General features: G+C 44.9%; 1 protein-coding gene across 1 annotated transcript in view; it reads left to right on the forward strand.

The window, feature by feature from the left end:
- The first annotated feature begins 5,252 nt into the window (after nucleotides 1–5,252).
- Nucleotides 5,253–25,774, forward strand: part of LOC124035287 (serine/arginine repetitive matrix protein 4-like) — a 153,990-nt gene continuing 133,468 nt past the window's right edge. Inside the window, exon 1 of the mRNA XM_046348745.1 lies at nucleotides 5,253–6,017. Within this exon, the coding sequence (XP_046204701.1) occupies nucleotides 5,884–6,017 (134 nt within the window). The 5' untranslated portion in view covers nucleotides 5,253–5,883. The remainder of the gene's footprint in view (nucleotides 6,018–25,774) is intronic.

Consider the following 25,774-nt stretch of genomic DNA (forward strand, 5'->3'; position numbering starts at 1 on the left):
AAAGGTGCTATGTGTAAAGGTTCTACGTGTAAAGGTGCTACGTGTAAAGGTGCTATGTGTAAAGGTTCTACGTGTAAAGGTTCTACGTGTAAAGGTGCTACGTGTAAAGGTGCTACGTGTAAAGGTGCTACGTGTAAAGGTGCTACGTGTAAAGGTGCTACGTGTAAAGGTGCTATGTGTAAAGGTGCTACGTGTAAAGGTGCTACGTGTAAAGGTGCTACGTGTAAAGGTGCTATGTGTAAAGGTGCTACGTGTAAAGGTGCTACACCCAGAACTTCTCAGAACTTCTCCCCTGTGTGGAACATTGGCGAATTTCAACAGCACTTGGCTACATTTAAACAAATCTCCTCCTCCCCGCATTAAATTTCCCCATAACATGGCGTAGACCCTCTCTTGAGGCTTTTTGTAAAGTCTGCTTCCAACTCTAGATCCCCTGAACGCAGCTCACTTTCCAGCTCACTTTCCAGCTCACACTCTCAAACACATACAGTTGAGGTCAGAAGTTTACATACACCTTAACTAAATACATTTAAACTCAGTTTTTCACAATTCCTGACATTTAATCCTAGTAAATATATTATTATTATTATATTAGTAAATATTCCCTGTTTTAGGTCAGGTAGGATCACCACCTTATTTTAATAATGTGAAATGTCAGAATAATAGTAGAATAATGATTTATTTCAGCTTAATTTTTTTTCATCACATTCCCAGTGGGTCAGACGTTTACATACCCTCAATTAGTATTTGGTAGCATTGCCTTTAAATTGTTTATCTTGGGTCAAATATTTTGGGTAGCCTTCCACAAGCTTCCCACAATAAGTTGGGTGAATTTTGGCCCATTCCTCCTGACAGAGCTGGTGTAACTGAGTCAGGTTTGTAGGCCTCCTTGCTCACACGCTTTTTCAGTTCTGCCCACAACTTTTCTATAGGATTGAGGTCAGGGCTTTGTGATGGCCACTCCAATACCTTGACTTTGTTGTTCTTAAGCCATTTTGCCACAACTTTGGAAGTATGCTTGGGGTCATTGTCAGTTTGGAAGACCCATTTGCAACCAAGATTTATCTTCCTGACTGATGTCTTGAGATGTTGCTTCAATACATCCACATAATCCCCCCCCCCCCCCCTCATGACGCCATCTATTTTGTGAAGTGCATCAGTCCCTCCTGCAGCAAAGCACCCCACATGATGCTGCCACCCCCGGTCTTCACCGTTGGGATGATGTTCTTCGGCTTGCAAGCCTCCCCCTTTTTCCTCCAAACATAACGATGGTCATTATGGCCAAACAGTTCTATTTTTGTTTCATCAGAGAAGAGGACATTTCTCCAAAATGTATGATCTTTGTCCCCATGTGCAATTATAAACCGTAGTCTGGCTTTTTTATGGCGGTTTTGGAGCAGTGGCTTCTTCCTTACATTTACATTTACATTTAAGTCGTTTAGCAGACGCTCTTATCCAGAGCGACTTACAAATTGGTGCGTTCACCTTATGACATCCAGTAGAACAGTCACTTTACAATAGTGCATCTAAATCTTAAAGGGGGGGGGGGTGAGAAGGATTACTTATCCTATCCTAGGTATTCCTTATCCTAGGTATTCCTAGAAAGTCCACTCCTTGCAGAGTGGACTTTCAGGGTATGTCGAGATAGGACTTGTTTTACTGTGGATATAGATACTTTTGTACCGGTTTCCTCCAGCACCTTTACAAGGTCCTTTGCTGTTGTTCTGGGATTGATTTGCACTTTTTGCACCAAAGTACGTTCATCTCTATGAGACAGAACGCATCTCCTTCCTGAGCGGTATGACGGCGGCATGGTCACACAGTGTTTACTTGCGTACTACTGTTTGTACAGATAGTGGAATTGTGATATAGTGAATTATAAGTAAAGTAATCTGTCTGTCAACAATTGAGCTTGTCTGGTGCAATGGAATCAATAGAATTGTCACCAAAGTTCCAACCCCACACATCTGGCACTCCAGACAGGCTTGTAAACGCTCAAAGTATATGCAAGATTTCGAGCAGATTTTGAAGCAGACTAGCGTTTTTTTGTCATGAATCTTGTTCTGGAGACAGCTCTACAGAGTGGTCACTAACTGGCAAAGCCACAAAGTCATAAAATATAACCCTAACCTTAACCTTAACCTTAACCACACTGCTAACCATATTTTCTGTTTTCATTCATGTTTACAATATAGCCAGTTTTGACTTTGCAGCTGGCCTATCTATGGGGAAATCACTCAGTTCTGCTTCATGACAATAAACGTCAACTTTGTGTTAATTGAAGAGTGGTTGTTGGTTGCATCCCAAATGGCACCCTATGCCCTACATAGTGCACTACTGCCTACGTGCCCTGGTCAAATTAGTGCACTGCATAGGGAATAGGGTACCATTTGGGACTGATACACTGACTCTCTCTTTATTCAAAGCACAGTGATGACAATTCGGGCTGCCCACTTTTATCATTAAGTGGCTGGTGTTGTTCGACATTAACTTTCATGTTATCAGCTAATGTATAATCTAACTGAGCTTGGCTTTAGTTTGGAGTGCCTCCGTGCATATCTATTAGAACAAGCCTGGCCAGGTGATTGTTATCCCCATTTATGACGGATCAAAAGTCTGCATGTTCTAACCACAAATACAAACACGTAGAGAAGCTTCTGATAAGGTCAAGTAATAGTGGATGTTTTTGCTGCCAGAGATGTATTGCTTGCAGTGTATTCCTTGATCATAAATATTCAGATGTATCGTCACTGCCACTTGGGCTTGCGAGTGGCGCAGCGCTCTGAGGTACTGCATCTCAGTGTTTGAGGCGTCACTACAGACACCTTGTGTCACGGCTGTTGGTGGAAGAAGATGAGGACCAAGGTGCAGCGTGGTACGCGTTCATCTTTATTATTGGAACTGAACACTGATTAACCTAAATAACAAAGAGAATGAACAAAAACTGAAACATTTCTGTCTGGTGCAGAAACAGAGACAGAAAACAGAGACATAAAAAAGGAACTAAGGGCAGGATGTGACAGTACCCCCCCCCCCCAAAGTTGCAGACTCTGGCCACAAAACATAACCCCATAGGGGAGGGTCTGGGTGGACATCCGTCCGCGGTGGCGGCTCTGGACCCCACTCCACCATAGTCTTGGCCCACTTAAGTGGCGCCTTTGGAGCGGCGACCCTCGCTGCCAACCTCGGACGTGAAGGGCGACTCCGGCAGCGCCGGTGTGAAGGGTGACTCTGGCAGTGCCGGCGTGAAGGGCGACTCTGGCAGCGCCGGCATGAAGGGCGGCTCCGGCAGCTCCTGACAGGAGGGAGACTCTGGAAGCACTGGACAGGAGGGAGCCTCTGGAAGCGCTGGACAGGAGGGAGACTATGGAAGCACTGGACAGGAGGGAGCACCTCGAGGGAGGAGACGGAGAGACAGCCTGGTGCGTGGGGCTGCCACAGGAGGCCTGGTGCGTGGAGGAGGCACTGGATGGACCGGACCGTGGAGGGGCACTGGAGGTCTCGTGCACCAAGCCTGCACAACTTGTCCTGGCTGGATACTCCCTGTAGCCCGGCAAGTGCGGCCGGGTGGAACAGACTGCATTGGGCTGTGCTGGCGAACCTGGGGACACCGTGCGTAGGGCTGGTGTCATATAACCCGGGCCGAGGAGACGCACTGGAGACCAGATGCGCTGAGCCGGCTTCATTCCTCCTGGCTCGATGCCTACTCTAGCCCAGCCGATACAACGAGCTGCGATGTAGCGCACCGGGCTATGCCTGCACACTGGGGACACCGTGCGCCTCACAGCATAACACGGTGCCTGCCCAGTCCATCTCTCGCCACGGTAAGCACGGGGAGTTGGCTCAGGTCTCCTACCTGACTTAGCCACTCTCCCCCTGTGCCCCCCAATACATTTTTGGGGCTGCCTCTCGTCCCTGTTGCGCTGCCGTGCTAACTCCTCATAACGCCGCCGATCGGCTTTAGCTGCCTCCAGCTCTTCCCTGGGGCGGTGATATTCCCCAGCCTGTGCCCAGGGTCCCCTACCGTCCAAAATCTCCTCCCATGTCCAGGAGTCCAGAACCCTCTGCGGTTGTGGTGGGTAGTTCTGTAATGGCTGTTTGTGGAAGAAAATGAGGACCAAGGTGCAGCGTGGTACGTGTTCATCTTTATTATTGGAACTGAACAAAATAACAAAGAGAATGAACGAAAACCGAAACAGTCCTGTCTGGTGCAGACACAGAGACAGAAAACAGAGACAGAAAAAAGGAACTAAGGTCAGGACGTGACACCCTGGTTTGAATCCAGGCTGTATCACGACTGGCAGTGATTGGGAGTCCCATAGGGTGGCGCACAATTGGCCCAGCATCATCTGGGTTTGCCGGTGTAGGCCGTCTTTGTAAATAAGAATTTGTTCTTAAACGGTCTTGCCTAGTTAAATAAAGGTTAAATAAAAAAAACTGTCAAAGTAGTCCATTTTAAATCCTTACGCCTATCCAACAGTAAATGATTAATAAATATGTCTTCCTAAATTGAGTACTCAGCATTGCATTTGTAGATATTATGACAGATGATGTGAGCGGCAGGGAGAGGAGAGAGGGGGTTGGGTTGTGGTGTGGTGCATATTGTAGCAAGAAGAGTTGTGCTGTGTAGACTAGCTGGTGAAACACTGTTGTAATTGTTATTCTGTCATCTGGGTTGTGTTGGGCTGTGTAATATTACATTGTTGGACTGTGCTGTTGTGTTGGGTTATGTTGTATACTGTAGGTAGGTACAGGCTTGCTGGGGACAAACTCTGAGCCTTGGGGGTTATTGTGTCAGGCACATGCACCGGCTGCTTCTCTCAAACCCAGCCTTCTGTTATGCTAATGGCGGCAAACGGCTTGGCCCTTTGTCCAAGACACAGAGAGAGAGAGGGGCCTAGAGGGAGGGAGGGAGAGAGACACAGAGAGTTTAAAAGGGAAAGAGACTGAGTAACAGGATGAGAGTAACTAAAGGGAGGGAAATAAGACATAAAATAATAGGAGGGGGGAGAAAAAAAAGAGAGAGAGAGGGGGAGAGAGATAGATAGATACAGAGGATAGGAGAAAGAAGGTGTCCTTCTCCCCCTGACCTACCCCCAGCCTCCCAACGTCACAGTCTGAGAAAGACAAAACAAGCTACCAGTCAGCTGGGCTCCTCACACGCTTTGAACACACACGTCACACACTCTGCACGCTCATCCATACACTCTCAAACCCACTCACTCACTCACGCCCACAAACCCAGACATATACAGTCAGCACACACTCGCCTCGGCTCTCAGATCTCATCCACCCGTCGGTGTGTATGAGTCCCTGTGCAACACGCTGAGAATCACTCCCTCACACACTACGTCCGTCATTGGCTCCTTGGCTCTGACCGGAGAGGAGGATTCTCCTGTATGGCCTGTGACTCTCTGCTCTAACCGAAGACTACAACACAGAGCAGAGAGACAGGGAAGAGGAGAGGGAGAGAAACGCTACCCCCCTCAGAGAGAACAAAAAACAGCCTGTCGGTGTGGCAGCAGCAGCAGCAGCAGCAGAAGAAGCCTTTGTCTTGTCCAGCTTGGTCCACATGCTCCCCCCGTAGAAAGAAGAGAACAGAAGAGAGGAGAGGAGCAGCTCTGAGCACTGACACATTGACCTACTCTAGCAGGAAGAGAACAACATTTGCTGTTTGCTGTGTTTCCCTGTGTGGATTCAGATTCAGTACTTGGACAGCTCCGGAGCGCTCCGCTCTCCAACACATTCCTGTAGTATAGTATATGTGAAGTCTCCCTCGTCGAGACCCCATTCCCAGGGGCAGCCCTGGACCCCCAGCCCCAGCCCCCTTTGGCTCGCTCCCTGGCTCCCTGCGCCCCTCTCCCCCTGGGGACAGTGGACAGCATGGCCAGCCTGGAGCACCAGTGGGAGAAGCAGCTCTTTGAGAAGTTCTGGAAGGGGACGTTTAAGGCTGTGGCCACACCGAGACCAGGGAGCATCATCGTGGCCAGCATCACCGCACGGAGGAGGGTAATCAGGTCAGTTATCTCTATAATTCAAATTTCAAAAGGCTTTATTGACGGGACAAAACATTTGACATTTTTATTGCCGATCAACATTGTTGAACAGTTCAACCATACATTACGCTCAATCTCTCAATTCTCTTCATCTCTCTCTATGTCAATAATGCAACTGTAGTTGTGTAAAAATCTGTCTTATTTTGTACCTATACGTATGATAGAATTGCCCACCGGTAGACATGCTGGTAGATAAGAAAGATAAATATGTAGAAAATGTTTGGGCTGAATCAAGCAAACAAGCAGGTGGTTAAACCTCGTGTAACTATGAGCAGTCAGTCCAACAACAAGTGAATTAATAAGGAATATATGGGTGTCCTACATACGGCCCACGTGGGGGACCAATCCATCATGCATGTGGTGGAAGTTCAATTGTGTAAATACCATATTGCTTTTATTTATAATTATTTGTTTAAAACAAAAAAAATCTACTTTAAACAGGGGTGCAAGTAGTATTAATTTCTTCCCGGTATGTGACCTCCTATATGCTGCGCATGCCCCAACATATTTTATGTACCTAATCTTTGAATTACATATAGAATCCCTATTAATTCAATAGGATCTCTGTTGGCCCAGTTGTAAAGATTGGTTATTTCACTTTTAAATGTGTTACCTTTTATTGTGGTGTAAACACAGCCAGTCAGGATATTTTCATCTGATTGTCAAACAATCACTTCAAATGTCTTCTTGACTAGGCTAGTGGCCACATTCATCTAGTCACAACATACATTCAGCCTCCAAACAGCGCAGGATGGAAAGAGACCTGTTACACAAAACATCAAAAAGTCTGATGACATTTGGTGATGGTCATTAGGCCATAATTTACGCGTCCACTTCTGTCTGGACACGTCTTGGTGTCGAGTGTTCACATCGAACCACATCGCATTTTGGACCTTAGGCTATTTCACCCGTTTTCAAGTCCATTCACTCATTTTTCATGCCTTGTTATATTCTAGAATTTTCTTAATAGTGTTTTCATTATTGTTATAAGCTCATATGATAAGCTCACTATTTGTTTTCCTGGTGTCCGACTATACCGCCTTACTTTGATCCCTGCTTTAAAATGACTAAAACCACATCGAAACTGTGAATAGATGATAATGGACTTCATACATTTTATTGACTGGGTCCTGCTCACTAATAATCACTACATTCACACAGTTTATTGACTGGGTCCAGCTCACTAATAAACACTACATTCATACAGTTTATTGACTGTGTCCAGCTCACTAATAATCACTGACATAAAAATTAGACAGTCAAGGAGCATAGACAATTCAAAAAAGAAATGATGGATACAGGCCTATTTTTTCCACATTTTGTCGTGAGGAAATATAACACATTTTCAGTGCGGAACTCGTTAAAGTCTGAATGCGGCCCCTGGGACAAAATTAGTTTGACACCCCTGAGTTAAGGTTTCAACATGTCTACATGTTATATGTAGATAGAGGATTACATAACAGAGAAAAAACTCATGACAGGCAGGCATATCAAGTAAACATGACAGAGGCTTCAGTAGAATTTCCCAATTTCTTTTAAAGGTTACATGCTTGTCTTATCTTCTCTCTCTGAGGCTCTGTCCCCTCCAGTGACATGGTGGCCATATGCCTTTGTCTCTCTGTGAAGTGCCACCGTGTGTGTTACATATTCATGCTCCTTTTCAGTGTGTGTGTGTATGTGTGTGTGTGCGTTCGGTTTTACTATCCTTTTGGGGACCGGAAGTGGGGACATTTCGTTAGGTCTACATAAGGAAAGGGGCTATTTTAGGTTAAAGGATTAGGTTTAAGGTTAGGGTAGGTTAGGAATTAGTCTTAGGGTTAGAATTAGGGTTAGGGGTTTGGGGTTAAGGTTAGGTTAATGATTGTTTTGAAGGGAATCAATTGTTTGTTCCCAACAGAGGGTAAAACAACATGTGTGTTATGTATTCATGCCCACTTTCATTGTACTATCAGCCCTCAGAGCACACAGACATACAGACAGAGACAGACGGACGGACGGACGGACGGACAGACAGACAGACAGACAGACAGACAGACAGACAGACAGACAGACAGACAGGCAGACAGACAGACAGACAGACAGGCAGGCAGGCAGACAGACAGACAGACAGACAGACAGACAGACAGACAGACAGACAGACAGACAGACAGACAGACAGACAGACAGACAGACAGACAGACAGACAGACAGACAGACAGACAGGCAGACAGGCAGACAGGCAGGAGAAAAACAGACAGGCAGACAGACAGACAGACAGACAGACAGACAGACAGACAGACAGACAGACAGACAGACAGACAGACAGACAGACAGACAGACAGACAGACAGGCAGACAGGCAGACAGGCAGGAGAAAAACAGACAGGCAGACAGACAGACAGACAGACAGACAGACAGACAGACAGACAGACAGACAGACAGACAGACAGACAGACAGACAGACAGACAGACAGGCAGACAGACAGGCAGACAGGCAGACAGACAGGCAGACAGGCAGACAGACAGACATGCAGGCAGGCAGGCAGGCGGGCGAAAAACAGACAGACAGACAGTTGTATCAGTGTTTATCGTCTCCTCTCTCTCTCTCATCCACTTATCCTGATCCTCCTGTTCTAGCTGATCCCATCCTCACAATCAGACACGATCCCCCGGCACTGAGAACTTTATCCCTCATCCTATCGCCCATTCCTGACCAAAAAAGTAACACAAAAACCCAGTCTGGGGATTCACACAGAGACGTGCTGCCGTCAGGATGGGGCAGCACTTATCAACAGGAGACTCTCCCTGTCACAAATTACACCCTATTCCTTTTCAAACTATTAAGCCGAACCAAGTCGAGCCAAACCAAGCTGTAATGAGCTGGCCAGGTTATCCACTATAGTTTCTGGATCCATGCTGAAAATGAAATGGCACAATATAGTGAGCAATTTGTATGAATATCATTATAAACTGGTTGGTTCGAGCCCTGAATATTGATTGGCTGAAAACTGTGGTATATCAGACTGTATACATTGGTTATGACAAAACATGCATTTGTACTGCTCTAATTACTTTGGTAACAAGTTTATAATAGCAATAATGCACCTTGGGGAGTTTGTGGTATATGGCCAATATACCACAGCTAAGGTCTGTATCTAGGCACTCCGCAATGCTTCATGCTAAAAACAGCACTTAGACGTGCTATAATGACCACATACCACAGTCAACCAAGGTGCCTTATTGCTTAAATTGTAATGTCTTTTACACACAAAATAACTAACATTATGATCAACAGTGTAACAGCTCTGAAGTTCACGTAAGATTCTAATAATAATAATATAATATAATAATAATAATATATGCCATTTAGCAGACGGTTTTATCCAAAGCGACTTACAGTCATGTGTGCATACATTCTACGTATGGGTGGTCCCGGGAATCGAACCCACTACCCTGGCGTTACAAGCACCATGCTCTACCAACTGAGCTACAGAAGGACCACAACCTTCATTGATGGCAGTGGTGTAAAGTACTTAAGTAAAAATACTTTAAAGTCCTACTTAAGTCGTTTTTTGGGGGTATGTCTACTTTACTAAAAATATTTTTGACAACTTTTACTTTTATTTAACTACATTCATAAAGAAAACAGTGTACCTTTTACTCCATGCATTTTCTCTGACACCAAAATGTACAGTGGCTTGCGAAAGTATTCACCCCCTTGGCATTTTCCCCATTTTGTTGCCTTACAACCTGGAATTAAAATGTATTTTTGGGGGGTTTGTATCATTTGATTTAAACAACATGTCTACCACTTTGAAGATGCTAAATATTTTCTATTGTGAAACAAACAAGACATAAGACAGAAAAACAGAAAACTTGAGCGTGCATAACTATTCACCCCCCCAAAGTCAATACTTTGTAGAGACACCTTTTGCAGCAATTACAGCTGCAAGTCTCTTGGGGTATGTCTCTATAAACTTGGCACATCTAGCCACTGGGATTTTTGCCCATTCTTCAAGGCAAAACAACTCCAGCTCTTTCAAGGGGACGGCAGGGTAGCCTAGTGGTTAGAGCGTTAGACTAGTAACCGAAAGGTTGCAAGTTTGAATCTCCAAGCTGACAAGATTCTGCCCCTGAACAGGCACTGTTCCTAGGCCGTCATTGAAAATAAGAATTTGTTCTTAACTGACTTGCCTAGTGAAATAAAGGTAAAATAAATCAAAAAGCTGGATAGTATCCACTGGTATACAGCAATAATGTACTTCCGGCGCCGACAGAGATGACCGCCTCGCTTAGTTCTTAGGAAACTATGCAGTTTTTTTTTTTTTTTACGTGTTATTTCTTACATTAGTACCCCAGGTCATCTTAGGTTTCATTACATACAGTCGAGAAGAACTACTCACCATCAGTACGACCAAGAATATGTTTTCCGCGACGCGGATCCTGTGTTCTGCCTTACAAACAGGACAACGGGATGGATCGCATGCAGCGACCCAAAAAAAACGACTCCGAAAAAGAGGGAAACGTAGCGGTCTTCTGGTCAGACTCAGGACACGGGCACATCGCGCACCACTCCCTGGCATTCTTCTTGCCAATGTCCAGTCTCTTGACAACAAGGTTGATGAAATCCGAGCAAGGGTAGCATTCCAGAGGGACATCAGAGACTGTAACATTCCTCTGCTTCACGGAAACATGGCTCACTGGGAAGACGCTATCCGGGGCGGTGCAGCCAACCGGTTTCTCCACGCATCGCGCCGACAGAAACAAACATCTTTCTGGTAAGAAGAGTGGCGGGGGCGTATGCCTCATGACTAACGAGACATGGTGTGATGAAAGAAACATACAGGAACTCAAATCCTTCTGTTCACCTGATTTAGAATTCCTCACAATCAAATGTAGACCGCATTATCTACCAAGAGAATTCTCTTCGATTATAATCACAGCCGTATACACCCCCCCCAAGCAGACACATCGATGGCTCTGAACGAACTTTATTTAACTCTTTGCAAACTGGAAACCATTTATCCGGAGGCTGCATTCATTGTAGCTGGGGATTTTAACAAAGCTAATCTGAAAACAAGACTCCCTAAATTTTATCAGCATATCGATTGCGCAACCAGGGGTGGTAAAACCTTGGATCATTGTTACTCTAACTTCCGCGACGCATATAAGGCCCTGCCCCGCCCCCCTTTCGGAAAAGCTGACCACGACTCCATTTTGTTGATCCCTGCCTACAGACAGAAACTTAAACAAGAGGCTCCCACGCTGAGGTCTGTCCAACGCTGGTCCGACCAAGCTGACTCCACACTCCAAGACTGCTTCCATCACGTGGACTGGGACATATTTCGTATTGCGTCAGATAAAAATATTGACGAATACGCTGATTCGGTGTGCGAGTTCATTAGAACGTGCGTTGAAGATGACGTTCCCATAGCAACGATAAAAATATTCCCTAACCAGAAACCGTGGATTAATGGCAGCATTCGCGTGAAACTGAAAGCGCGAACCACTGCTTTTAATCAGGGCAAGGTGTCTGGTAACATGACCGAATATAAACAATGCAGCTATTCCCTCCGCAAGGCTATTAAACAAGCTAAGCGTCAGTACAGAGACAAAGTCGAATCTCAATTCAACGGCTCAGACACAAGAGGCATGTGGCAGGGTCTACAGTCAATCACGGACTACAAGAAGAAACCCAGCCCAGTCACGGACCAGGATGTCTTGCTCCCAGGCAGACTAAATAACTTTTTTGCCAGCTTTGAGGACAATACAGTGCCACTGCAACGAAAACATGCGGTCTCTCCTTCACTGCAGCCGAGGTGAGTAAGACATTTAAACGTGTTAACCCTCGCAAGGCTGCAGGCCCAGACGGCATCCCCAGCCGCGCCCTCAGAGCATGTGCAGACCAGCTGGCCGGTGTGTTTACGGACATATTCAATCAATCCCTATACCAGTCTGCTGTTCCCACATGCTTCAAGAGGGCCACCATTGTTCCTGTTCCCAAGAAAGCTAAGGTAACTGAGCTAAACGACTACCGCCCCGTAGCACTCACTTCCGTCATGATGAAGTGCTTTGAGAGACTAGTCAAGGACCATATCACCTCCACCCTACCTGACACCCTAGACCCACTCCAATTTGCTTACCGCCCAAATAGGTCCACAGAAGACGCAATCTCAACCACACTGCACACTGCCCTAACCCACCTGGACAAGAGGAATACCTATGTGAGAATGCTGTTCATCGACTACAGCTCGGCATTCAACACCATAGTACCCTCCAAGCTCGTCATCAAGCTCGAGACCCTGGGTCTCGACCCCGCCCTGTGCAACTGGGTACTGGACTTCCTGACGGGCCGCCACCAGGTGGTGAGGGTAGGTAACAACATCTCCTCCCCGCTGATCCTCAACACGGGGGCCCCACAAGGGTGCGTTCTGAGCCCTCTCCTGTACCCCCTGTTCACCCACGACTGCGTGGCCACGCACGCCTCCAACTCAATCATCAAGTTTGCGGACGACACAACAGTGGTAGGCTTGATTACCAACAACGACGAGGGAGGAGGTGAGGGCCCTCGGAGTGTGGTGTCAGGAAAATAACCTCACACTCAACGTCAACAAAACTAAGGAGATGATTGTGGACTTCAGGAAACAGCAGAGGGAACACCCCCCTATCCACATCGATGGAACAGTAGTGGAGAGGGTAGCAAGTTTTAAGTTCCTCGGCATACACATCACAGACAAACTGAATTGGTCCACTCACACTGACAGCGTCGTGAAGAAGGCACAGCAGCGCCTCTTCAACCTCAGGAGGCTGAAGAAATTTGGCTTGTCACCAAAAGCACTCACAAACTTCTACAGATGCACAATCGAGAGCATCCTGGAGGGCTGTATCACCGCCTGGTACGGCAACTGCTCCGCCCTCAACCGTAAGGCTCTCCAGAGGGTAGTGAGGTCTGCACAACGCATCACCGGGGGCAAACTACCTGCCCTCCAGGACACCTACACCACCCGATGTTACAGGAAGGCCATAAAGATCATCAAGGACATCAACCACCCGAGCCACTGCCTGTTCACCCCGCTATCATCCAGAAGGCGAGGTCAGTACAGGTGCATCAAAGCTGGGACCGAGAGACTGAAAAACAGCTTCTATCTCAAGGCCATCAGACTGTTAAACAGCCACCACTAACATTGAGTGGCTGCTGCCAACACACTGTCATTGACACTGACCCAACTCCAGCCACTTTAATAATGGGAATTGATGGGAAATTATGTAAATATATCACTAGCCACTTTAAACAATGCTACCTTATATAATGTTACTTACCCTACTTTGTCTACATACTCATCTCATATGTATATACTGTACTCGATACCATCTACTGTATGCTGCCCTGTACCATCACTCATTCATATATCCTTATGTACATATTCTTTATCCCCTTACACTGTGTATAAGACAGTAGTTTTGGAATTGTTAGTTAGATTACTTGTTGGTTATCACTGCATTGTTGGAACTAGAAGCACAAGCATTTCGCTACACTCGCATTAACATCTGCTAACCATGTGTATGTGACAAATAAAATTTGATTTGGTTTTGATTTGATCTTTAAGTCATACCACAGATTCTCAATTGGATTGAGGTCTGGGCTTTGACTAGGCCATTCCAAGACATTTAAATGTTTCCTCTTAAACCACTCAAGTGTTGCTTTAGCAGTATTCTTAGGGTCATTGTCCTGCTGGAAGGTGAACCCCCGCCCCAGTCTCAAATCTCTGGAAGACTGAAACAGGTTTCCCTCAATAATTTCCCTGTATTTAATGCCATCCATCATTCCTTCAATCTGACCAGTTTTCCAGTTCCTACCAATGAAAAACATGCCCACAGCATGATGCTGCCACCACCATGCTTCATTGTGGGGATAGGGTTCTCGGGGTGATGAGAGGTGTTGGGTTTGCGCCAGACATAGCATTTTCCTTGATGGCCAAAAAGCTCAATTTGAGTCTTATCTGACCAGAGTACCTTCTTCCATATGTTTGGGGAGTCTCCCACATGCCTTTTGGCAAACATCAAACGTGTTTGATTACTTTTACCTTTAAGCAATGGATTTTTTCCTATGGACAGATACTCCAATCTCTGCTGTAGAGCTTTGCAGCTCCTTCAGAGTTATCTTTGGTATTTTTGTTGCCTCTCTGATTAATGCCCCCCTTGCCTGATCCGTGAGTTTTGGTGGGTGGCCCTTTCTTGGCAGGTTTGTTGTGGTGCCATATTAATGGATTTAATGGTGCTCCGTGGTATGTTCAAAGTTTCGGATATCTTTTTCGAACTCAACCCTGATCTGTACTTCTCCACAACTTTGTCCCTGACCTGTTTGGTGAGCTCCTTGATCTTAATGGGGCCGCTTGCTTGGTGTTGCCCCTTGCTTAGTGGTGCCCCTTGCTTAGTAATGTTGCAGAATCTGGGGCCTTTCAGAACAGGTGTATATATACTGAGATCATGTGACACTAAAATAGAGTCCACCTGTGTACAATCTAACTAATTATGTGACTTCTGAGGTAATTGGTTGCACCAGATGTTATTTAGGGGCTTCATAGCAAAGGGAGTGAATACATATGTATGCCCCACTTTTCAATTATTTGTAATTTTTACATTATTTGAAACAAGTTATTTTTTCCATTTCACTTCACCAATTTGGACTATTTACATTTACATTTAAGTCATTTAGCAGACGTGTTGTGTACTGTATGTCCATTACATGAAATGCAAATGAAAATCCATTTAAATTACAGGTTGTAATGCAACAAAATAGGGAAAAAACCAAGGGGGATGAATACTTTTGCAAGACACTGTACTTGTTACATTTTGAGTGATTAGCAGGACAGGAAAATGGTCAAATTCATGCACTTATCAAGAGGACATCCCTGGCCATCCCTACTGCTTCTGATCTGACGGACTCACTAAAGACAAATGCTTTATTTGTAAATTATGTCTGAGTGTTGAACTGGGCCCCTGGCTATCCATAAATAAAAAAACAAGAAAATTGTGCTGTCTGGTTTGCTTATTATTTTAAATGATTTATACTTTGTACATTTTTGTAATTATATTTACTTTTGATACTTCAGTATATTTAAAGCCAATAACTTTTAGACTTTTACTCAAGTAGTATTTTACTGGGTAACTTTCACTTTTACTTGAGTCATTTTCTATTAAGATATATTTACTTTTACTCAAGTATGACATTTGGGTAATTTTTACACTACTGATTGATGGTTATGTGTGACTCAGTTGGTAGAGCATGGCACCTGCAATGTCAGGATGGTGGGTTCGATTCCCGCTGGGGCCACCTGTAAGAAAATGTATGTATGCACTGCTCTGTAATTCATTGGATAAAATCTTCTGCTAATTAGCATCTATTATAATAATTTGGTTTTGACTATCATCACTAAAAGTTGTATCACATGGCCATTGTGCTCCTATTAAAATTATTGTTATTTAAATAAGGCAATAATATGTTTACCTGATCCTATTCCTCTATTCACAAAATGCCAGTGATACTGTATTTATTTAAATATTTGTTTTGTGATTCAACATGTGGCTTTTTCAAAGTGTTATTTTCTATGTTGAATATTACAATGTGACTTCATTTTAGCCAGTTTGTTGACTCAACACAAATTCCCTCCAGCCAAAATGAAGGGGGAACAGAGAAACAGTCCTCTTGATTTCTGGATATATAAAAAAACTACACCCTCTAAATATACCATCTCTCTCTGTGTCGAACTGAGCACACACAAAACAAATAGTGGGAGTACCAGATAGGGGTTCTATAAAGAACCATAATCATAGGGTTCCAAGTGGAACCTCTATGGTGCTATAAAAAAAACATTTCCTAAGGTTCTATTGAAAAAGGTTTCCACATAGCACCAAAACAGGGTTCTGCTATGCTGCCCTACAAAGGCAAAGCGCAGTGACAACAAATTTGGTCAAAAATCTTTGATCTGTGGTATTCAGTTTCCTGACACAAGAACAAGCCAGTTGATCAGAATATATCATGGAGTATCAGAAATTGCTGTCTGTCTCGGCAAAAAGCAGATTTTGCAGCTAACAAAATTACGTGTTTACTGCATTTCTGCCTTTGTAAGACAGTATGGTTTCCTCACATTTCCTCACTTTTCTTTGGCACTGAGCAAATGTCAGGTCTTCTAAGCGCAAACCTGAACGTTGTAAAAATGATGTGCATCTGCTGGTGCGCCTTTACTGTGAACACGGAGGCTGTACCTGCTTTAAGTTACAGATATAACAGTAGCAAAGTAGGCTACTGGGGCTATTTGATCATAATGTAGGCCTACCAGAGTGGCCTGCCATCAAAAACAATGAAGAAAATGCATCCCATAACATGGAAATAGCTATTCTATCATTCAGCCTACAGTAGCAGTCAATGTGTGGTGTCCAATGTAGGTCTATATTCCATGAAACTTTTGGAAAAACATATGCAGGGCTTGACATTAACCTGTTTATCCACTTGTCCTTCAGACAAGGAGGTGACTGAAAATGTGTTGTTTGCTGCAAGAAACTACTTTACAAAATAAAGTTAATTATTATACCCATACCATTATTACAGAGAATCAGACAAATTATGCTATATTCTGCCCATTGTCTACTTAGCTTATTCAAGCCTGTCTAACAATACAGCACTTCCCCTTTAAGACAAGAAAAAAACACTCTTTACCTGACTGGCTTATCAAAGATGGCTAGAAATGTACACATTTTGTGCTCTTGTAGGAAGAAACCACTCCTCCATTGCTGACTAGAAATTAGCTGTAACTGGGCTAATAACTCACTAACTAGCAAAGAATGTGATCAAATGTGCAGCCACATCTACCTATAGCTCTCGCTTTGATCTCAAAACAAGCACATCTACTTGCGACCACCCATGCTGTAAACACAGTCCAGTTCATAGTGAATGGCACAGATCCATATATGGCAATGGTCTATTTGCATATAGGGATACTACAGCTCTGATTGGTTATGCCGCACTGGTCTGTGGAGTTTGGGCTGAGATGTGCCTGTCAATGCAATAGAATCCTATACACGCGTTCTGCCTATAAGAAAATCTCTTGCATAGTTTTGCATACTAAGTCTTGCATAGTTTGTCTTGTTTCGGTATGTTGCTTTGAAAGTGTTGAGTATGAGCAATTCCCACAGTAGAGGGAAACATCCATAGTCTTAACTAAAGGGGAAAACTATAAAGTTGAGTGAAGTTCAATCTCGAGCTTCTGTGCGGCAGTCCCGGGGAACGTTGGTTACAACCCCTTTTAAGGCTATATAGAACCCTTTTTTATGGTTATTTATAGAACCTTTATGAAGAATGGTTCTATAAAGACATTTTCTCAATCTGAAAGATTCTTTGTAGATAATTTTGAAGAACCATAGAGGTTAATTTTTATTTCTTCCGGTCAGCCATTTTGTTAAAATTCCATAAGTGTTATTTCGTTAATTGACAAGTTGAATCAGGTTAGCTACCTCTGGAACAGCTGGTGGTGCCCGAAATGAGAATAACTGACTGATATAGTCAACCATTCTCAATTGACACAAGGCAATACGTGATCTTTAACAAGACACCATCATCACTAGCCATAGTCTTCTAGAGTATGTAAAGGGATAAAACAACAGATTAGATCAACTGGAATGACAGTCTCAATCGCGGTTGCACCAACCAAAAAAAACTGTGTGAACCACGCCCCAAAATATTTAATGAAACACCTCCCTTACGTTTGAATTATCACTATAAGAGGAAAGAGCCCTTTTGTGAACTGTAAAGAACCATTACCCTTCCCAAATAACCCTTTTGTGAACTGTAAAGAACCATTACCCTTCCCAAAGAACCCTTTTGTGAACTGTAAAGAAACATTACCCTTCCCAAAGAACCCTTTTGTGAACTGTAAATAACCGTTACCCTTCCCAAAGAACCCTTTTGTGAACTGTAAAGAAACATTACCCTTCCCAAAGAACCCTTTTGTGAACTGTAAAGAAACATGACCCTTCCCAAAGAACCCTTTTGTGAACTGTAAAGAAACATGACCCTTCCCAAAGAACCCTTTTGTGAACTGTAAAGAAACATTACCCTTCCCAAAGAACCCTTTTGTGAACTGTAAAGAAACATTACCCTTCCCAAAGAACCCTTTTGTGAACTGTAAAGAAACATTACCCTTCCCAAAGAACCCTTTTGTGAACTGTAAAGAAACATTACCCTTCCCAAAGAACCCTTTTGTGTACTGTAAAGAACCATTGAAGGGTTCCAAGGGTTATTTGAGTCAGTATGGTTCCACATAGAACCATTACCCTTCCCAAAGAACCCTTGTGGGAACCCTCATTTTTTAGTGTGCAGTGTAACGGTGTCCTTATAGTGTCTGGGATAGCACCAGCGGATGCTGCATTAGTGGATGCTGGCTCTCTCTGCCTGTCTGTTCAGTTTTAGCCCTTCTTAAAGCTTGTCCTCCAGCTCCAGTGTCTCCTCTCCTCTCCTCTGCTCTGGAGAGGCTAACTGTGGCTAACATTGACATTGATGCAAGCATAACAGGGGAGACCGACATTTACATAGCCTGAAGAATGATTTTTCTGCTCCGTCATTCCCTAGTTTGGTCTGAGACTGCCATCATTGAAGTTATTTATGGTGACGAGGAGCACAAGATGAGTTGTACAAAACAAAGTAATCAGTGATTGGATCGTCTCTAACCAATCAGAGAATGAAAGCCAATTACTTATTTTCAAACCTCCACTTCATTCACGTGTGTTTCTGGCTCTGCACCAACACATCAGTTTCTGAACCAATCAGTAAGCCGCAAAAGTGCTCGCATTCAGTGAAGGGTCAGGGAGGTACTCAGATCCAGACACATTTTTAGGAAGAAACTAACGCCCGTGGGTGTGGTGTACCGATCAGCCAGAGCAAGGAGTCTGGGTAGCCAGGCAGACATTTACAACCAACTGAACAAATGTTCCAAATTTTTCCCCAGCCAGAGCACAGGTTGCCAATCAGACAGCTAACACCCTGTTTACATCAACCTATTTTGTTCTCTCTATCTCTCTCTTTATCTTTTTCCACTTTTTCTCTCTCTCTCTCTCTCTCTCCCTCTCTCTCTCTCTCTCTCTCTCTCACTCACTCAAATCAAATGTATTTATATAGCCCTTCCTACATCAGCTGATATCTCAAAGTGCTGTACAGAAACCCAGCCTAAAACCCCATACAGCAAGCAATGCAGGTGTAGAAGCACGGTGGCTAGGAAAAACTCCCTAGAAAGGCCAAAACCTAGGAAGAAACCTAGAGAGGAACCAGGCTATGTGGGGTGGCCAGTCCTCTTCTGGCTGTGCCGGGTGGAGATTATAACAGAACATGGCCAAGATGTTCAAATGTTCATAAATGACCAGCATGGTCCAATAATAATAAGGCAGAACAGTTGAAACTGGAGCACCAGCACGGCCAGGTGGACTGGGGACAGCAAGGAGTCATCATGTCAGGTAGTCCTGAGGCATGGTCCTAGGGCTCAGGTCCTCTGAGAGAGAGAAAGAAAGAGAGAATTAGAGAGAGCACACTTAAATTCACACAAGACACCGAATAGGACAGGAGAAGTACTCCAGATATAACAAACTGACCCTAGCCCCCCGACACACAAACTATTGCAGCATAAATACTGGAGGCTGAGACAGGAGGGGTCAGGAGACACTGTGGCCCCATCCGAGGACACCCCCGGACAGGGCCAAACAGGAAGGATATAACCCCACCCACTTTGCCAAAGCACAGCCCCCACACCACTAGAGTGATATCTTCAACCACCAACTTACCATCCTGAGACAAGGCCGAGTATAGCCCACAAAGATCTCAGCCACGGCACAACCCAAGGGGGGAGGCGCCAACCGAACTCACTCTCACTTTCTTTCACTTTCTTTTCTCACTCTCTTTTCCCACTCTCACTCTCTCTCCCCATCCACAATGCACATAGACACCACAGGGAGATTGTAAAAGGGGTAGAGGAACATCCTCCCTGGTAGAGTGCTGTATGTAAGGTATACTGTATATGTTGGTGATGCTCCTTCACGTTCTGACGGTAACTGGGGAATGCTTAGCCCAACAGAACACATAGCCTCAGGCCTAGTTCCTCTCTTCACTTGCGCACTTCCTCTCTCTGTTTATCTCTCTCTTTCTCTCCTGCTCCATCCCTCGCTCTTTCTCTTGCTCTCTCCCCCTCCCTCCCCCTCCCTCCCTCTCTCCCCTTCTCTCTCTCCCTCTCTCTTTCGCTCAGAGAATCACATTATTCACTGTGTATAACCGAGGGGTGATGAACAATCCTAGTGAACTCCTGGGAAGTGACAGTTAGTGTAGAACAGACAGAGCTGGAGAGAGGAGAAGAGGGGGAGACAGAGAGAGAGAGATGTTTCATGTTCAATCAGTGTCCTCCCTCCTCCTTCCCCTTTTCCTGTCCTTTTTTTTCTTTTTTCATTCCTCTCTCTGCCTTTTCATTCCTCTCTCTCTCTTTTCATTCCTCTCTCTCTCTTTTCATTCCTCTCTCTCTCTTTTCATTCCTCTCTCTGCCTTTTCATTCCTCTCTCTCTCTTTTCATTCCTCTCTCTCTCTTTTCATTCCTCTCTCTCTCTTTTAATTCCTTTCTCTGTCTTTTCATTCCTCTCTCTCTCTTTTAATTCCTTTCTCTGTCTTTTCATTCCTCTCTCTCTTTTTTCATTCCTCTCTCTCTCTTTTAATTCCTTTCTCTGTCTTTTCATTCCTCTCTCTTTTCATTCCTCTCTCTGTCTTCATTCTTCCATCATTACTGGAGCTTGAGACCCACAGACCCCCTCCACTCTCTCCATCCTTCCCCCTCCCCTCTCTCCTTCCCCTCCCCTTTCTCCTTCCCACTTCGTTCTCTTCTTCCCCTCCCCTCTCTCCTTCCCCCTCCCCTCTCTTCTTCCCTTCGCCCCTCTCTCCTTTCCTTCCCCCTCCCCTCTCTACTTCCCATTCCTCTCTCTCCTTTCCCTCCCCTCTCTTCTTCCCCCTCTCATCTCTCTTTCCCCTCCCCCTCCCCTCTCCCCCCCCCTCTCTCCTTCCCTCTCTCCTTCCCTCCTACCCTCTCTACTTCCCATTCCTCTCTCTCCTTTCCCTCCCCTCTCTTCTTCCCCCTCTCATCTCTCTTTCCCTCCCCCTCCCCTCTCCCCTCACCTCTCTCCTTCCCTCCTACCCTCTATTTTCTCTTCCCCTCTGTCCTCCCCTTCTCTCCTTCCAGTCTTCCCCTCTTCCTCACTCGGGTTGGCAAAGGGAGGAATGGAGGGAGGGAGGGAGGGAGGAATGGAGGGAGTAATAGAGGGAGTCATGGAGGGAGGAAGGGAGGAATGGAGGGAAGAATGGAGGGAGGAAACTAGGCATGAGTTGACTAACTCTACAGCTGGAGGTTCCAGCCTTCAGCTATTATAGCCCTGCAAGCTGTTTTGTTCAGAGGCACTCTTCATTAAAAATGCAGGCCGCTGGGGCACAGAGTTGGGGGCTAATCGTGGTGTTTGTGTGTGTGTTCTCCCCTGTGTGTGTATGCGCCTGCAAGTGTGTGTGTGTGTATGTGTGTGTGTGCGCACCCTGCTTGTTTGTGTGTGCTTGCAGGGGTTAACAGGGACTTTGTCCAACACTGAGGCAGATGGTAGCCTGTGGGAGTGTAGCGGGGGGAGGAGCCTCTTACCTCAGCCCTCAGCCCGCTGCTCTAGCCAGGAAAATAAATTACAGATAAGGGATTGGAAGCTGTTCCCTCCATCCAAAGGCATTGGGGATGCACTTTCTAACACATTGAGTAGCCTGTAAATGAACAAGGAATTAACTGCTGTTGCATCCAAAGGCATAGAGGATAGATTTTTATAACAACACACATTGGCATAGAGACATAGTAGTCTGTGAATGAATAGGGAGAAAAGTCACCTTCAATCTAAACCAGTGTCACTAGTCCATCTTGAATGGAAAGGCATAGAGATGAAATACACTTCCTAACACGGATACAGACTCAGTGTAGCTGTAAATGAACAATAGACTCTCTCTCATATGTAGACCAGAGGCAGAAGTACTCCCTGGAGAGTAGCCACTCTCCTCCTCTCCTCTGAACTTGATGGATGAGGGGATGATACCGGAGTACAGTCCTGCCACTAGTACCTCTCTTTTTTATCATTCTCTCATTATATCTCTCTCTCCCCTCCTATTCTCTCGCTCAGTCTCTCTCCTTCTCTCTCTCCCCTCCTATTCTCTCGCTCAGTCTCTCTCCTTCTCTCTCTCCCCTCCTATTCTCTCGCTCAGTCTCTCTCCTTCTCTCTCTCCCCTCCTATTCTCTCGCTCAGTCTCTCTCCTTCTCTCTCTCCCCTCCTATTCTCTCGCTCAGTCTCTCTCCTTCTCTCTCTCCCCTCCTATTCTCTCGCTCAGTCTCTCTCCTTCTCTCTCTACCCTCCTATTCTCTCGCTCAGTCTCTCTCCTTCTCTCTCTCCCCTCCTATTCTCTCGCTCAGTCTCTCTCCTTCTCTCTCTCCCCTCCTATTCTCTCGCTCAGTCTCTCTCCTCTCTCTCTCCCTTTTTCCTTCCCCTCGAGCTTTCACTATATCTGTCTCTACGTCTGTCTTTCTCTCTTTCTCATCTCTGTCTCCCTCCCTCCCCTCTATCTCTCTTCCCTTCCCAACTCAGTGTCGGTTAGAGGGATTGTATTCTATTTCACTGCTAGTTCTACTCCCTCTCAGTGCTCCCAGTCATTCTATTACTGTCTGCTCATTGGACCAGGCTGCTCAGACATGTTCATTACTGTCTTCTCAATGGACCAGACTGCTCAGACATGTTCATTACTGTCTTCTCATTGGACCAGACTGCTCAGACATGTTCATTACTGTCTTCTCATTGGACCAGACTGCTCAAACATGTTCACATGGTCTGCTCATTGGACCAGTCTGGTTAGGTATGTTCATTACTGTCTTCTCATTGGACCAGACTGGTTAGGTATGTTCATTACTGTCCTCTCATTGGACCAGACTGGTTATGTATGTTCATTACTGTCTTCTCATTGGACCAGACTGATTAGGTATGTTCATTACTGTCTTCTCAATGGACCAGACTGGTTATGTATGTTCATTACTGTCTTCTCATTGGACCAGACTGATTAGGTATGTTCATTACTGTCTTCTCAATGGACCAGACTGGTTATGTATGTTCATTACTGTCCTCTCATTGGACCAGACTGGTTAGGTATGTTCATTACTGTCCTCTCATTGGACCAGACTGATTAGGTATGTTCATTACTGTCTTCTCATTGGACCAGACTGATTAGGTATGTTCATTACTGTCTTCTCAATGGACCAGACTGGTTATGTATGTTCATTACTGTCTTCTCATTGGACCAGACTGGTTAGGTATGTTCATTACTGTCCTCTCATTGGACCAGACTGGTTAGGTATGTTCATTACTGTCTTCTCATTGGACCAGACTGATTAGGTATGTTCATTACTGTCTTCTCAATGGACCAGACTGGTTATGTATGTTCATTACTGTCTTCTCATTGGACCAGACTGGTTAGGTATGTTCATTACTGTCCTCTCATTGGACCAGACTGGTTATGTATGTTCATTACTGTCTTCTCATTGGACCAGACTGGTTAGGTATGTTCATTACTGTCTTCTCAATGGACCAGACTGGTTATGTATGTTCATTACTGTCTTCTCATTGGATCAGACTGGTTAGGTATGTTCATTACTGTCTTCTCAATGGACCAGACTGGTTATGTATGTTCATTACTGTCTTCTCATTGGACCAGACTGGTTAGGTATGTTCATTACTGTCTTCTCAATGGACCAGACTGGTTATGTATGTTCATTACTGTCTTCTCATTGGACCAGACTGGTTAGGTATGTTCATTACTGTCTTCTCATTGGACCAGACTGGTTAGGTATGTTCATTACCGTCTTCTCAATGGACCAGACTGGTTAGGTATGTTCATTACTGTCTTCTCATTGGACCAGACTGGTTAGGTATGTTCATTACTGTCTTCTCATTGGACCAGACTGGTTAGGTATGTTCATTACCGTCTTCTCAATGGACCAGACTGGTTAGGTATGTTCATTACTGTCCTCTCATTGGACCAGACTGGTTAGGTATGTTCATTACTGTCCTCTCATTGGACCAGACTGGTTAGGTATGTTCATTACTGTCTTCTCATTGGACCAGACTTCTCATTCAGGATATAATGATACAGATACAGCCTCCTAGTAGGACTCTACACGTATCCCAAATGGCAATCTTTTCAGAAAATCATTGAACATCACAGCACGTTGAAGTATTTAGGGGTAACCGTTGGAAATCTTGTATATGTACTATAGCTTCTGGTGTCTGCATGTGTAGATGGTGCTGAAACTCTTGCTGTACAGTACATACATTGAGTCATTAACACTTCCTTAGGTTCTGACTCTGAGGCCACTGTGGTTCTAACTATGCCCATCTGTGCAGTATTGGTGGTGCTGGGATGGATTTCCATGGTGTTGGGCTGGGATGCTCCTGGCTGTGCTGCCATGGTACAGTACAGAGCTGGAGAGCAACTGATATTCAGGCCTGTATTTCCTCCTTCAAACCTAGCTTGGGTTCTGTCGACTCTCTCACAGTACTGCCATGCTCAGGTTGAGCTGCTATGGTACAGAGTTGGAGAGTGGTTGGAACTTTTGTCCCCAGGGGGTTTCTCTTGAGTAATTCCTCCCTAATCTAACAGCAGGATTTCAGGGAGATGCTATACGGACACGCCTGGCGCGCAAATTGACGATGTACAGTATGTCATGCAGATGAGAGTCGAGTGGAGATGAATGGATTGGGTTCAGTTACTTCAGTCAGTTGTCCTGATGAGCCCTTCCCAGCTAGCTACTTTGTAATGGCCAGCTGGCAACAACAGCAGCATGGCGCTAGTTAAAACTTGTAAAAGAAAATGATGTTTATTTTGATGGGCTAAGGACAAATAACTTGTAGTATTGTTCACAATCTGGATGTCACCGGGACATGCCAATTAGCTAACATAACGACAAGCTGGGCAGCTGTATCACATGTCGTCGGCGGAAGCTAAAGTGGCCAATTTGCCCCATCCCACTTGATTTCATTAGGAGTAGGATAGCAGCCTACACAAGAAATAACTTGTCATTTCGGTATTAAATGGTACTAGTAACCATCTGGATGTCACCGTGCCAGAGTCTACTACTCAAAATGAGGAGAGTTTTTGCTTCAAGCTGGCAACACAACAAAATGCGGCACATTGTACTTTGCTCCCACTTGCTGAGCACTGCTGTCCTGTAATATCAGGCCAGTAAAGAGAGGGAAGTAGCTAGATAGTGTAGCCAATATCAGGCCAGTAAAGAGAGGGAAGTAGCTAGATAGTGTAGCCAATATCAGGCCAGTAAAGAGGGGGAAGTAGCTAGATAGTGTAGCCAATATCAGGCCAGTAAGGAGAGGGAAGGAGCTAGATAGTGTAGCCAATATGAGGCCAGTAAGGAGAGGGAAGAGCTAGATAGTGTAGCCAATATCAGGCCAGTAAGGAGAGGGAAGTAGCTAGATGGTGTAGCCAATATCAGGCCTGTAAGGAGAGGGAAGTAGCTAGATAGTATAGCCAATATCAGGCCAGTAAGGAGAGGGAAGTAGCTAGATAGTGTAGCCAATATGAGGCCAGTAAGGAGAGGGAAGAGCTAGATAGTGTAGCCAATATCAGGCCAGTAAGGAGAG

The sequence above is a fragment of the Oncorhynchus gorbuscha genome, linkage group LG05 (assembly GCF_021184085.1).
Source record: "Oncorhynchus gorbuscha isolate QuinsamMale2020 ecotype Even-year linkage group LG05, OgorEven_v1.0, whole genome shotgun sequence".
In the NCBI taxonomy this organism is placed as follows: domain Eukaryota; kingdom Metazoa; phylum Chordata; class Actinopteri; order Salmoniformes; family Salmonidae; genus Oncorhynchus; species Oncorhynchus gorbuscha.